At 44.1% G+C, this 15,077-nt stretch overlaps 5 protein-coding genes across 5 annotated transcripts; 2 read left to right on the top strand and 3 right to left on the bottom strand.

Annotated features, from left to right (window-relative positions):
* Positions 1-776: 776 nt before the first annotated feature.
* On the bottom strand, positions 777-1,285 carry SERLADRAFT_436535 (uncharacterized protein; the record flags this gene model as incomplete). Its single annotated transcript, XM_007316832.1, has 3 exons — positions 777-914; positions 968-1,047; positions 1,138-1,285. 3 exons carry the CDS (start codon positions 1,283-1,285, stop codon positions 777-779), a joined length of 366 nt encoding a protein of 121 aa, XP_007316894.1.
* A 400-nt stretch (positions 1,286-1,685) lies between these two features.
* On the bottom strand, positions 1,686-1,943 carry SERLADRAFT_385749 (uncharacterized protein; the record flags this gene model as incomplete). Its single annotated transcript, XM_007316833.1, has 3 exons — positions 1,686-1,794; positions 1,826-1,898; positions 1,919-1,943. 3 exons carry the CDS (start codon positions 1,941-1,943, stop codon positions 1,686-1,688), a joined length of 207 nt encoding a protein of 68 aa, XP_007316895.1.
* A 1,124-nt stretch (positions 1,944-3,067) lies between these two features.
* Positions 3,068-4,175, top strand: SERLADRAFT_464094 (uncharacterized protein; the record flags this gene model as incomplete). The annotated part of the gene is made up of 3 exons (XM_007316834.1): positions 3,068-3,489; positions 3,661-3,818; positions 3,873-4,175. The coding sequence occupies 2 exons, from the start codon at positions 3,341-3,343 to the stop codon at positions 3,794-3,796; spliced, it is 285 nt and encodes a 94-aa protein (XP_007316896.1).
* A 61-nt stretch (positions 4,176-4,236) lies between these two features.
* SERLADRAFT_464099 (uncharacterized protein) lies at positions 4,237-6,302 on the top strand (the record flags this gene model as incomplete). Its single annotated transcript, XM_007316835.1, has 5 exons — positions 4,237-4,767; positions 4,820-4,903; positions 4,964-4,993; positions 5,052-5,329; positions 5,394-6,302. 5 exons carry the CDS (start codon positions 4,410-4,412, stop codon positions 5,619-5,621), a joined length of 978 nt encoding a protein of 325 aa, XP_007316897.1.
* A 7,159-nt stretch (positions 6,303-13,461) lies between these two features.
* On the bottom strand, positions 13,462-13,638 carry SERLADRAFT_338263 (uncharacterized protein; the record flags this gene model as incomplete). Its single annotated transcript, XM_007316836.1, has 1 exon — positions 13,462-13,638. A coding segment is annotated over one exon (177 nt), but the record flags the coding sequence as incomplete, so codon positions are not given.
* Between the last annotated feature and the right edge of the window lie 1,439 nt (positions 13,639-15,077).

The following is a 15,077-nucleotide window of genomic DNA, read 5'->3' on the forward strand; positions in this document are numbered from 1 at the left end:
ATGGCGCACGGTAACGCAACGAACACGAAAAATCAGGAAGAGACAGGAAGCTGCTCCACCTGCTCAGCCTCCGGCTCCTGATCCTAGGCAACAAGTCACTTCGTGGGCGACGTGGCATCGTAAGTGATGGTTGTGTATGGTCATTCGTATATGACGATGCTGATGATTGGATTATAGCTGATCCTGCCCTGGCTCCTACGCCTCCATCCATCGAGGCTAATTTGATCGTTCCCGATAGAGGCAGTCCTGGTCTCTTTGGACCTAGGTCACCGCGCGATTCGTATCGGTAGAAGATTTCGCTTTGGCTGTCACGACTTTTTTTTGATGTTACACTCGTTTTGATCTATGCATTTATATCTACTGAATTATGCACTGGAGTATGATACCATGACTTTCTCTTTCTCTCTCACTTTTCACATTGACTGCTTGCTTTCTGACGTTGCTCTTTTTCTTATGATCAATTTATGATTTTATCTTATCGCCTGAAATATGTTTAACCTTATCTTACAACCCGTAACGACCTGTTCATGAACACTTGTTTGAATTGCATTTGTTTTTTTTGCTCTTACATGATGCGATAACTAATGTCAGACTGAGGAATTTTCCAGTGCAGTGGTCACAAAACCGAAGCAGATTGAGCGGACAGGATGTACAGGGTGAAACGAAATGCATTTATGGTAATGCATGATCACTGAAGATGCTATCATTATGTAGCCATTGGCCACAAGTGACGCAGCGAGCGATGAAATCTATATTAAATGCGTATGTCTCGGTGGCTAGCTGCGCGGCTCCACTGCTGCAGTCTCCTCTAGTAAACGCTTTAGCTTGAGTGCCAGTCCGTCAGTGAGTTGAGTTGGGCCATCGACGGTGCATAAACGGTAAGAGGGCATGGCTTGGTACATTTCGGGTTGGATCTAGGAGAGCGTTTAACGAGAGGGGAGGAGTGTGTTGCTTCGAGAAACATTACCTTGCTGTCCTCCACCAAGAGAGAAGCCAAGATGTCATCCGGGTCGCCGACGCGTCCGAGTGCTGGGACGTTCCTTTCGTCTTTCATCACCACGAAAAAAAATGATGAGGGTTGTTAGCCCCCATAACAATCACAATGCGAAGAGAGGAAAGTGTTGGGGGAGAACTTACCGTGGATGTGCATCCAGCCGATTTGGAGCTGCAAGGCTCCGTTGATCTGGATGTCGTCTGCTCCCTCCCGCAAGCCGGTCTGGATAGCCCGATGGAGCACCGCGCGGAATTTTGCTGTGATATTTGTGGGGCATGAAAAAAAGTGCATGGAAGTCGAGCAGAGATTAGAATGCAAGTCTAAGTCAGCCATATACAAAGCATGACAATATCCATTTTCCAGGAGAAGTATTCCATTAGTCAGTCAATAGTCACAGAACTACACCATCATGAGATAGCACACTAACTTATGGTGAATGGGTGATAACTTAGCTCGACAGCACTGTTTCAGGGAGATACATTAGCCCCCGATAAATCGCGCTGTCCACCCCTGCCATGATAAAGTGCTAAACAGTAAAGCGTCAGTAGAGAGCTTCTCAATTCCACGATGTGCTGGTTAAGGCTAAAACCTAGTACGTGCATCAAAGTTTTAGGGTGTGTGGAATTGATAGGTTGAACGAATCTTACCCCGTTCAAACTTGACTTCAAATCTGGAATGCTGTCGATACAGGCTATACGTTTATGCGAGGCTGCGCTGATGAATCAAGACGCGTCATGATCCCAGCTAGCGGCACAAGCACAGGTACACCAAGCTGACGTCTCGGTGTATTGCGACAATTGCTTTCGTCCATTGACAGCTGATATCGCTGACACTGGAATCAGATATTTCCATGCGCAATTAACGGTAGGGGAGTAACCGAAGTGAAATACACGTTGCTTGGGCGCTAAGGAGATGACCACGAACCGTCATCAGTGATAGTGTCCATCATGATAATGAGAATCTTCCCCTGATTTGGAAGGAGAGATACTTACAATCGTGACTCATGCGATGTGAGGGTGAAGGGCAAAATATTCCCTACAGTAACCGTGATTTGACACGTCCGAGTCATACCTTCCCGCAGACCCCTGACTGGCTACGATGCTATTTGTTCACTGAGGGCCTCTGTAAACGAATCAGTGTTCTATGACTATGGGTTGATGTAATGAATGCTCGACTATTTCAGTCCATCGAGTCGATTGAGATGTCTGATGATGGTGACGTTATACGAGGGATTTGCTCTGATATGTATACCAGGCCACTTGTTCAAAAGCTGTGTGCCGCTCCATTGATTTACAGGTGACCGGTGAAAAGTTCAAGGTTATTTTTTTGGTAGCACGACCCAAGCACTACTCGGTTGATAATTTATCTTCTGGGTTTGAAGTGCACTGGCCATTGAAAGCGAGTATTCAGACTGTCATTCAAGCATGGACCCCAGGAGAATGATTGGTGTAGGGTGTACTGGATTACTTGCACCGAGTCCGAACACAGGATGTTCAAGTTGCCCATATGTAGACATCGTGAACATTCTCACGGCAATTTACTGGACGTTTATGGGTGCTTATGGGCGCTTATGTACGAGACATGTGTAGTACACGAGCTTGTTAGAAGTTTGATTTGATAGACTGTCATATCATAGCATTGCCAGCGCCATTGAAGACGGTCAGACCCTCTGGAACTTGAAACACCCTCAGCCCTTACAGCCCTCACCAGCTACAGATTAAAGATGGGTTCAGGTCGTTTTTCTCTTATTCTCCATAACATCTACTCGACTCTTTTTCGACCACCAATGTCTCGTCCAAAAGACATCGTAGGCCTATTCCAGCCCGGACTTTTTGGGCCAGTGGGACCTGAGTCATGGGGATCCATTCTTCTCCTGGTCGACGAAACTTCACGATGCTACATCGACCGTATTGTGTTCTGTAAATGCAAAAAAGACAAGAAACATGAGTTCTTGTTGATTCACGTTCGTCGTCACACCATCACAGGCGCTCAAAAAGCGTTTATAGTCGTCGACCGCGCACCTCGCGCACCGGAAGGCAACAATGCATCTGTTCAGTCACCACCTGCCTCGGGCATTGCATCTCCTTCGGTTTCTGATACTACTGCCGATGACCGCGTATCTTCACCAAAGAAGACGATAAAACGGAGTTGACTAAACCGTATAAACCATACAGGGAGCTCTGTACCCTTACATTCTCCGAGTCTTGTCCCTCCAATATCACCGGAAATTATTTATCGCCTTCTGTTCGGCAGCTATGCATCCTGTTGAAAGTCATCAACAAACACGCCCCGCTCTACAATCTTTATGAGCACCAATGCTACTGGTTTGCCAATACCGTGTTCGACATGTTGAAGAAACTATTTCCAAATGCAGAGGAGAAGTGTAGTTCACACGACATACGCGGCAACTATCACGGGTTGAAATTCGACCATCGTAACAGTATAGAGACGATAACTGAAGAATATAACACGTCATGGCGCGAGGCGTGTGACAGGTGAGGGAGGAACAGAGAAAACAAGAAGAAACTCGACGTAAAGTGAGTAACTCTCGCTGGGAGAGACGAAGGTAATGCGGAACGAGAGCAACTCAAGGCTGAAAGTGCACGCCAACGAGAGCAACTCGAGGCTGAAAGTGCACGCCAACGAGAGCAACTCGAGGCTGAAAGTGCACGCCAACGAGAGCAACTCAAGGCTGAAAGTGCGCGCCGCGACGCTGAAAGACTGGCTGAAATAGCCCAGCTCAAAGCCAGACTACGTGAATACGAAGACTGTCAGCCTGACAATGCGGCGGCCCCGGCCTGAAGAAGGGATGTCAAGTTTGTTCGTGAGTCCATTTGAGCATTACTACTTTCAAAACTAACAAGGATCTGTATCACAGTCGTAGCCAGGAAGACAGCAAAGCTGTCAAACATGCCATATCTTTCCTATTATTTATTTTCACAGAGCGGAATCTATGACTCGTCATCGTTAACATGTCCATGTATATTTTAGTACACTGTTTCAGGTGTAGGTACCGTGCCAGGCCTCTAGTGTAGTTAAATCATCGCGACGGTTCGAAAGCGGGTAGTTTGATAGTGCCACTTAGACTCCCATGCTGCTATGTTATAACGATCCCCAGATAGTTGCCAAATGTTTATGGAGGATGTCGCTGCGAATAATGACAAAGAAATCTATAATCATGATTCCGACGGCCTCACCGTGGTCCGTAATAACCGTTTCCCGAGTCCTGTGGAAGATCTTGCGACTCTCTTCTTCCATCCTCGTGAGCATCGCAGGCTTCGCTGCCAAAAATTCCATGGTTATATCGTAAAATGCATTCTATGACAAGGCCCATATGATGCCTCGTGATCTCCATCCGAACATACACCGTGATCATCCAGCACTTGTGATCTCTTTTTACCTGCCAGCTATATAAATGGAGGTGGAAGGAGCGGCAGCGTTCTCGAGGGTCTCTCATCTGCTCTCTTCTGAAATGCTCAACGTCGCCCTTTTTCTTCTGGGCTTGGTGTTCAGCAGCGACGTGCTCGCGTCCTCTTCTTCGTCCGGATCAGCGCCCAACATTGTCGATGTCGGCTATGCGAGCTATCTGGGAAACCAGTCGTATCCCAACACGGTAGCCTACCTGGGCATTCCCTATGCCGAGCCTCCCCTGGCCGAATTACGATGGCGCGCACCGCTGCCTCTGAACACGACTCGCATCTCCCAAGAATCAAACAGACAGGTCATCAATGCCACCACGTACCCCATGTTCTGTGTCCAAGGTTCCATCGGAGGTATGTCCTGACGCGCCGCGTTCCCGTGTGTGTGGTTCTTGACCGGTGGCAGGTGGGGATCACGGAGGAGCTGGCTCGGAAGATTGTCTCAAAGTGAATATCTACGCACCTGCTGGAGCGAAGGAAGGAGATAACCGTGCGTGCGTCCTTGCCGTTCGCTTTGTCTCCGATGCTTAATCCAGAGGGCATACCGTAGTGCCTGTCCTGCTTTATATACATGGTGGAGGTACGTTGTATTGCTCGCATCGATGAGGCAGGTTTAATGATGTATACATTGAACTAAGGCTACGTCTACGGAAACCCACGCAATTGGCCATTTGACCCCTGGATCAACCAGAGTCCAAACATTGTCATCGTGTCCGTCTACTACCGCCTCGACTCCTTCGGCTTCCTGTCCCACCCCGACTTTGTGGACGCCTCCATAGGCGACTTCAACGGCCAGAGTGCTGGAGGGAGTTCTGTGGAACTGCACATGGTGGCTCATGAAGACGAAGGATTGTTCTCTGGTGCCATCGCACAGTGCGTGTTTAGGGGACCCGTGTCCACCCCCAAAGAACAACTGGTAAGCTGACAGCGCTCTTCCAAAAACAGTACACAGGAATCCTCATTGAGCATGCAAATATTAGCCCCTTTTTGATTTCTATTCCTCCTATGCAGGCTGTGGGGACGGGACAACCGCAGCGCAGATGACCTGTTTGAGGAATGTGAGCCGAGAGAGTCATAGATACTCTTGCACATATGGGCATATCAACATCTATGAATGCAATTCACACCACTATTTGATTGCTATCAATGGAGTCTCATCAAGCCCTTCAAGATCTTGGCCAAACCCTTTTTGCATCGTACACATATGACAATTTTGACGTCGATCTCAAAACCAGAGCTTCCACTAGTGAACTTTCTACAGACAGTCTGAAGCACCTCACGTCTGGCCTGTTATTTCCGCTGCAACATGGGGTTTCTCAGGTCGACCTCAAGTGCTCACATGCCCTTTGGAAATAGTGGCACATTAACCCACAGCTTCGTACCAAAGACCTTCCACCCAAGAAAACATTCAAAGATTTACTAACCCTCCATTCACAACCAACAGACATAGCTGGACTTAGCCCACGACAACAGTTCATCGCATGGAAGTTCCTGAGCGACCTCTTGTACTTCGGAGCATTGTATTTTTCAGGTTTCAAATCTCAGCTTGAAGAGCCTTCTGTTATAGAACAAATTCCTCTCATCAAAACACCTGTCATTGCTGCCCGAGTAATGGATGTGAATAACTCAACCGTTTCAGGTAACATCCATGCCGTATCCGAGCATGTAGTCCTATTCCATGGGGATTTGGGCATAGGAGAGCGGCTGCAGGCCATTTAGGAGCGAAGGGCAATTGAGGAGACACCCTAGAACTGTTTTCAACACCTCATTTTTGTACCAGGTCTCTTCCATCTTCAAATGACTTGTGCTGATGCATTATGGCGCACATTCCTGCAATCGGCAACAGCAAGACAAGATGAAATGAGCTTGATGCACAATGTGTCCAAGTTGCGGCCTAGAGAGACAGGTATATATGGCAGTAAGCCAGGGTTTAGGCATATACATCAGCTGGTCAATCACGCTGGAATATGCCACCATCTTGATTGCTGGAGAGTTGAGGTGAAGACTCATAATTCAGCTCATTCTACTCTTGCCCTATTTGCGGCTTCAGCACCATTGTTTGATGAACTCAAGGCTATAGCTGCCTATCTAGCCAAGGCTTGTATTGCCAATCACAAGCTCACCTGACTATGCCAGCATCCTCCAGCATTTTGAGACCAATAATATGAAAATGGGCTACTACTCAATAAATACTTGCTACTCTATGATGAACTGTTGTATGCAATGAACAAGGGGGACATTGCACGCGTTGAAACATGCATTGTGTATTGGATACCCATTTTTAGGGCGACGGGAAAGCACAAGTACACTATGCATATGACCAATTTTTTGGTGGCTGTTCATTTTTCATACCTGACGGTTTAAAGTAAGTGCAGCGGTTTTCTTTGATTGATGCAAGCTAAAGCTATCCCTGTCATGTCCATACTGGAAGACAGAACTCCAGCAGTTCTGAAGGAGTTATGCTCTGGACCCAGAACCCCAGAACTGTCGGTATACTCAGGATTACGTTCCCCGGACCCAAAACCCTCAAACCATTGGTATGCTCGGGATTACTTTCCTCGTGGTCTGCCAATAGGCATAACTCTACGCTCCATTCCCACATGGTACTCCGGTTGACCGCTCCAATACTCCTGCACCAGACTTCTAGTCTGCCACACATTTCTCCTCGCACGTTCTAGTATTCCTCATGGACTCTGTAGTTAGATCTTATGATACACTCCTTGCGCATACATTCTTGCTAAATAATTGTCTGCATGGAACTCTGTACCTACATTATGAGTTACTCCTTACAAGCTCCTGCTCCCCCAACAGTATATAAGCTGTAACTCCTGTACTCCATTGCTTTCTTACCAGTCCTTTTTTAAGTCCTTTCCAATCCTTCTCTGAAGTATCTTTACTCTGCTCCCTTTCTTCCTCTACTTTTCCTCCGTCCACTTCCAACTTCCAACAAGTTAGGGACCAAGGTCTGTGGAAGGGTCTAGCACACAAGCTAAGCCAATTCCCCATCTTGTCCTCTGTACTCTGTTACTCCGTCCTTATACTTTGCAGCTCTGTTACTCCAAAGAGGCCATGGTTCTGACAATCCCAGGCAAGCAGTTTGGTACCATACACTTGTTAACCCTACAGGAAAGCCAGGTAAATTCCGTGGTGTTGACTGGTGTATAGAATTATTCAACTTGTTCATCAAGGCTCAGATTTTACAATTTATCTTGTCTCACTTGATGAGCTCTCACCCATAGGTCATTAATGGAGGTGATGATCCCAATAGAACAGTGTCGAAGATGAGAACTGTTGTTAGAAAAAAACACACACAAAAACAAACTAACACACAATCCTCCCAGATTCCACGGAACTTGTGTATGGGCTTTGCCTCCTAGAACAGTGGAGTGGTCTGGTTGTTCGTTGGGTGGTATGTATGACGATCTTTCAAAGTAAAACCCAGAGATGTATGGGTGTGGGTTTTGAGGAGGAGGGATAGTTGGATGATAAAAGATAGGGGCTTTGTGATGAGTATGAACAAGCACTACCTTGCTGATTGTAGCACAAGGTAGGTTTGAAAACAACAAGATGACAAGGTGACGAGGTTCCCAGTGATAGCAGGTTCCTGACGCACAAACTGTAGTGCTCAGAAAAACTCTAATCAAAAGGGATGGCAGTGACTTTCAAAAATAACAAGTGATGATGACAGCAGATAGCAGTGGTAGCAGTGAGAAGTATTGTGACCACACTGGATCACAAGTAGTAGTGAGTAGTGAACTTGAGATTAGAGAAGAAGTCTGGATTCGAGTTCTTGTTGTTTTTACAAGGTAAAATACAGGGGTTTATATAGTAAAAGAAAAGTAGGCTATGCACAGTATAGCTGTGCAAAAAGAATGAGAAAGAACATGAAGGAAGGAATGTACACTGACAAATCCTGCGTAGGTAGCACAGGATAAGATTGTCAAAAAAAGGAAAAGAAAGGGATAGAACAATGAATGCTGTGAGTAATGTCACAGGTTTGTACAGCCATAAAGTAAAGTCCAATAGCAAAAAGAGAGCAGGAAAATCATGATGTCATAGGAAGATGCAGTAAAAAAAGGGCAAGGCAAAACACTATCAGTATCAACACAGTTCCTTTATTGTCAGTCAGGCATTCTAAAAAATATGTGTCCATAAAAATGATTCAAAAATCAAAAATAATTGCACTGCAAATGAATGTTCTGCTGAAAAAAAAGAAACTGGAGCCACCAGTCCACCACCTAGTCCAAATCCAACAGTTCCATGGCCTTACCAATGGACTGGTTGTGTTGGACCACCTGGTCAAATGAGGGAGGGAGAGGAGTAGTCCCAATTTGGAACAAGTGAGTCCCAGGCAGTGTGTGGTAGGTGTAGCTGTAGCGAAGACAATGGACAAAAGATAAGTGTACCCAAGTGAATGGGACAGCGATGAACATGGGCGACGCAAGGGGATAAACCTTCTCCAGCTCAAAAACTACCCACCCACACTCTAACCAGGCAAGATGAGTGACCGATGTTTTGATAGTATATAATAGTAGATCGACGTCATAAAGATGGACCTGTTGCCCTATTTGAACCGGCCACCGGGGCTTTGCTGATATCAGCAGTGGCACATGGTAGTTATCACAACACAATGGGATCCGCACCTGTGTACAGTGATTCTGGACCTTCTGGGCATGCAACCAATCAGTATGCTTTCCAAGTATGCCTTGGTAGCTTAGTTGGTAAAGCACCAGACCATGAAAGCTGGAGTCCCAGGTTCAAGCCCTGGCCAATGCATGTTTTCTCATACTATAAACAAATGTCATAATTTGTCAGTAGTCAACGGATCGGCAACGGAAGCGGATAGGAAGTGGTGACATCAGAAATGGTGGGGGAGCAAAGAAGACGAGGAGGAGGAGGCTGGAGGTGATGAGGAGGTGAACTAAAATGGGAATCCAGAAACGACCATTGGGTGAGAATAAAAACGAGAGTAAGGGACCCATGGTGGGGCTAGGCAAAGGAAGGGAAGTGAAGGAAACGACAAAAGTGAGGGCACAATGCAATGTGTAGCCAGTGGCGATGCAGAAATTTGCCAAAATGCCGAAATGCGGAAAGTACTGAATGGAAAAGCAAAGGTGAGCGTGACTGGATTGCCTAATAGAGGTGGTGCTGATCAGCCACAAGATTGAAAAAGGCAATATTAATTACTATTCCATGTGCCACTGTGCCTGTGTGGCGCAAAGGCGAGTCTTTTTGAATATTCGCTTTGTTATTGACACCTGTTCATGCTACTAATCAACTTTGGTGCATGACACCGAATCGGTTGAAGTTGGCAGTGTGGGAGTCCTAGTGGCTATGCTAGCTTGAGTGTTCAATTGATGTCAACATGTACAAAGAAAGCAAAGAAGAAGATGAGACTAATATTGATATTAACACAAATAACAGTTTCAGTGATTGCGAAATGCAATACTCAAAAGAATATCTGTTTTTCAAATGAACTTATTATTGTTGGATATACATGGCCTGAAGTGTAACTAGATTCACTCTGTTGGTTTTACATTAATAGTTAATTTCTATCATATCAAATATTGATTCTACATACAGACAAGACTTACTTACAAGTATTCCTACACTGAGTTTTTGGATTCTCAACTATGGAAATCACCTTCCTTTTTAGTATTAAAACTTTGGAATCTTCCATAGATATTTTATGCTCGTTTTAGCTCTTTGACACCTCAGTCTTTTTGTTGCTAAACTGAGGTGAGTATTTACAGTAGACATCATTTTCCATTACTGACAAAATACCTAGACTTATCCTATTAGTGAAGAGAATAAGTCTAATACACTCAAGCAAACATAGATTATTTCACCAAATTTTGGCTTAGTCCCTTCTCATGCTTGGCAGTGAACAACTGTGACCTGCTATTGTGATGTCCACATTTCTCAAGCTCACAAAATTGTTAATAAGTTGAGCTTACATACACAGCTGGTCACGAGTCTAGGCTTGTCCCCCAGCCAAATCACTGGGCTTAATTTTGGTTTTTAGCCAAAATTGCCTTTGAGCAAGCCCAGTGAACAGCTGGGACCACTTGTTGCCATTTTGTGAGGACGCAAAAATCCTCACCAAAGATGAGGTGGGGACTTCATAGGGACTCAAAAGCTATAAAAAATATGTCCCCAAGTTAGTATACAAAAAGCAATTTTGTAACTAGTAGAACACATTATGTACAGGAAATTTTGGGGTTTTTTGCAAACTTCACCAGAAACTCTTGGTGAGAGCGACGACAGCCTCAGCTCAAAATGTTTGAAAAAAAAAAGTCTATTAACAAAATGTAATCTGCTGGTTCCAAAAATGCTTTTATGTATACTAAGTTTTTCACCCTTTTTTTTGACCTCCCAGTCCCTACAACAAAATCCCCACCTCATCTTTGGTGAGAAATTCATCCTCCTCACAAAACAGCAACAAGTGATCCCAGCCTGCTCAAAAAGCACCAAAATTCATATCGGCAAATATGATAAGCGCAAGCTAGCCGAGCAAGTTGGGGACAAGCCTAGTGCAGCAGTCACAAAACTGAAGCAGACTGAGCAGAGAGGATGTATTGTGAGTCTTCTATAAGCAGACCATCAATCTGAAAAGGAGATGTTCCAGAAAAGAAGATCTGCCACGGTTGGCGAAGGTGCAACTGTTGTTCAGGCCTTTAGTCTTGAGCTGTTGGCGATAACAGTTTTTTGATGTACTTTACCTTAGTTATACAATCACATGCTGAAATTTTTGATGTGGAACTGTGATAAGATCAAGAGATTAAGCTCCTATTGAGAGAATCTACTCTCTTAAAGAAACATGGCAGATAGTGCTCATTGCCTTGGTCGTACAATCTCAGTCTTTAATTTTTCCAGTATTCCACCATTCCCTCAGACACCATTATCAACCCCTATCAGCTTAGCTCGTAGCCACTCCGAGTCTCAATCATTGCCCCTATTCTTTCAATCAACTTCCCACCCATTCTTTTACCCATATATACATCCAGCAATCCAAAGACTTGCTCTCGTAGAGTTGAGCTCTATCAATGGAGAACATAAGTGTTATAATGTTCTCCTTCAATTTCCCTGGCCTGGTAGCTTCAATGTACTTGTAAGGACCATTTATTATTTTCTTATCTCCTCACTCTATGTCTTGGTTCTTGAACACTTTTCCTGTTACACCTCTGGCTCTAGGGCTAGAGGTATCTTTTGCGATCCTGCTTCTCATAGCCCTCACAGGCTTTCTTAATCATTGTTACCACTTTGTATCACAGATCAGAGACTGGGTATCGCTCCCAGCCAGCCAGCACAATAGGTAAGGACTGGTGGTAGACATCTCACCAACCAGCTCCAAGCCCCATCAATGCATGGATATACTAATAGACACTTTAGCCAGGATCGTACCTCATCATGAGGATACGGTTCCTGGACATGCGTGACAACACTTATTGTTAGTACACTTTCTTACCTGCTGATTAATCTTCAAAGTCGTACAATAGTTGTCCCTTTTTTTCTTATTGGTTGATTCTCCCCTCAGACCACTTTCCTTTTACTCCCATATCCTCTATCTGCTATATCCACTAGCATCTGTCGATCTTCAAGGCTCATTGTATCTTTTACTCCCTGCAAGTGCAGTTGGAGACAGGTATTGTTTTTGTTATAGTTTATCGTTGTCTCACAGTACTCTTCGCCATCAAGGAAATTGTTATGTGTCTGCTTGATACCATTGGTTTGTGTCAGCTCTTCAAAAATCTCTTGAGTTTTCTGGAGACAGTATCACATATTTTTTGCATGTCCAGGATCTCGATAGAGAGCTTGTAACTGTGATCCTATTGGTATTGTATGAAACTGTTGACAGGGTGTCTTGATTTTTCCTCCACTTGCTTGAAGCTTGACTTGGTTGTATCTTGATTCCCTGCATAATAGACATTTATTGAGGTCCGCAAATGGTCCTGTGTATGCAATACATGTATCAATATACATGTCATGGGGCTATAGATTCAACACCTGTGAGTTCTGCTATCCTATTTTTGACTTGGCATAGCATGGGCAGGCCAATATCTGGGAAAATGTTTTTGAATCACATGGCAAATGTCTGTATAGCTTTTCTCAGAAGAGTTACTGAGGGCCAAATAAAGTTCAACGGCAAGCTTGAGATCAGGATCTTCTATAGATAGCATGGCCTGAGGTGGGTTTTGAAGGTGGTAGAGTGCATTGTCATCAAAACCAGAATGAGGATTGTCAAGAAATGCAGCTTGGAGGAGATTGATGAACTGCATAGCAAGTTTGAGGTTGTCAAGGACAGCACTAACAGTAAGTTGTTGCAAAAGCTGCTCTTTGTGTGATATATGTGGTTGTTTGGGTTTGTTTAGCCCTGGTGATCCTGAGCCTGGTTTATGATTTGGGTGGCCAAGTGGTTTGGATCTGTCACAATTATAATTTACATTTTTTACAATAAAGTAGTAAGCAGACATAGCTCTAAGTCAACCATATTCACATTGCCTTAGTGATGAAGATCATGTTGATTTTGACTAGATCCTAGCTGAGGCTGCCGACTCGATGATGAAACTGGATTAAAGGTATTAGGCCATATTTTTTGAACAGTGACGTACTGTTGATAGGAATAAAAGCCTTTTTGTAGGATTTCTGTGGATTCTCTACAAGAAAGGCAATGTCGACTGTTACAATACACAATTTTGGGATCTTTAAATTTTATTCTCCACCTTAACTTTCTTTTGTAGTTTTCACACACTGTGCTATGCGGCACTTTCCATTCTGTTCACACTCCACTTTCTTGTGCTACACTGTTTTTCTTTACTCTTCAGTACAAGTCTCTCATGCAGGGGAGCTGGTCACACGGGCTGCGCCCTATGACATCATCAAGCCACTGCCTTCATCAACTGTATAGCACACATGTACAAATAGTCTGTAGATGTATATAAACCCCAATAGATCAAGGAGAATCTCCTTAACTGGTATTTTCTCCCACTCCACTTAAGTCCTTTCCCACAATTCATGAATCCCATTTTCATATCCTAAAAGCCTCTTTTTGAGATAACCCCAGAGATGTTTAATAGGGTTTAGGTCAGAAGACTGTGCAGGCCAAACCATAGTGTTGAATGCTTGCTCCTTTAGCCAGTCCTTGACCTTTCTGCAGGTGTGCTTGTGGTCATTATCTTGCTGGAAAATGATGTCAGGAGGATTGAGACCATAAGGCTCCAGGGTTTGCTAGAACTCATCCTTCAAAATCTGTAGGTAAAGGTCCCCATCTATTTTACCACCAACCTTGGTAGCAAATCCAACTCCTTTCCAAGTCATACAGCCTCACATTATTAAGGAACCTCCTCCAAACTTGAGGGTTCCATCTACCAGCCTATCACTAAGCCCCTCACCTGCCTTTTTTCATGCCCATTTGCATCCATCTGACCCTAGGCAATTGATTTTAGTCTCATCAGACCATATTACTCTTTTCTAGTCCTCCAAAGTCCAACCCTTGTGGGCATAGGAAAAATACAAACGAGCTTTGCGTTGCCTAGTAGAGAGAAGGGGGTGTTTGGACTTCACCACAGCGTTCATACCAGATTTCTTCAAATGAGACCAAATAGTATTGGATAAGAGGGGCTGGTTGATGATGCTGGTAAGGGCTTTGGTCACTTCAACAGCATTTTCAGCTTTGCCAGAGGTAATAAGATGTTGGGCATGTCGGATATTGGTGGGTGAAAGCTTGGAAGGACGACCTCCAATAGCTTTAGGTAGGGTAGAATGCTCTTTGGAGCAAAGTTTGGATGTAGTAGAAGGGCTAACACCAGTCTGCTTGGCAATGGCTTCACCAGAGTAGCCAGCATCAAGCAATGAAAGGATGGAGCTTTTTTGAGTAAGCAAGAGGGATCTGACCATGATGGTGGTTGAGAATCAAGAAGTGTGTGAACTTTTTTGAGCTCAGACATACTATTTGTATATATATCTTTGTTTGTACCAACACATAATGGCAAACATTCAATGTTTTAACTAAGATTCTAGTCATCAGCTCAAAAGTGAAAAAGCCCTTTCCATGGTGTTGCTGTTTTAAGTTAACTGTATCTCTATAGTATGTGAACCAGATCACATGACCTATGGGGCAATTTTATAGCCAAGAGTATGTACTATTTATAATTCCACCAAAGCTAAGTGTAATACTCAAGCTGTTTGATGGTATGCTTCATGCATAACACACAGCATAAACATGGAAAAGGTTTTTGGAGTCACTGTATATCCAAAGATACTGATCTTGATCACACACTGATAGCCTCTGATGCCAGGCACATTTGTTATTTTAATTGACCACATACCAATATACTTTACAGATTGATTGACTATGAGAATGTTAGTTTTGGTGATTCTGCACCTAGTTGTGCTATCTATTTTCCCTTCTTTCTAAATCACTTTCCTCTTTATTCTTTTTGCTGTATTGTTCAGTATTCACTGAGCATTCTATAATTTCGCCTTTGTGGCTGATTTGTTTACCTTTATTTACAAAACTTCGGACTAGTATTGCAGAGTCCAGTATTCCTATTCTTTAGTTACTCATACTGGACTCTAGGTACTGTACACATTCTGTACTCTCTGATAATATAGTTACTCATACTGGACTCTAGTTCTGTCCCTGTTAGCTCTCAGCAAGTGGC

The sequence above is a fragment of the Serpula lacrymans genome (genome assembly GCF_000218685.1).
Source record: "Serpula lacrymans var. lacrymans S7.9 unplaced genomic scaffold SERLAscaffold_5, whole genome shotgun sequence".
NCBI lineage: Eukaryota > Fungi > Basidiomycota > Agaricomycetes > Boletales > Serpulaceae > Serpula > Serpula lacrymans.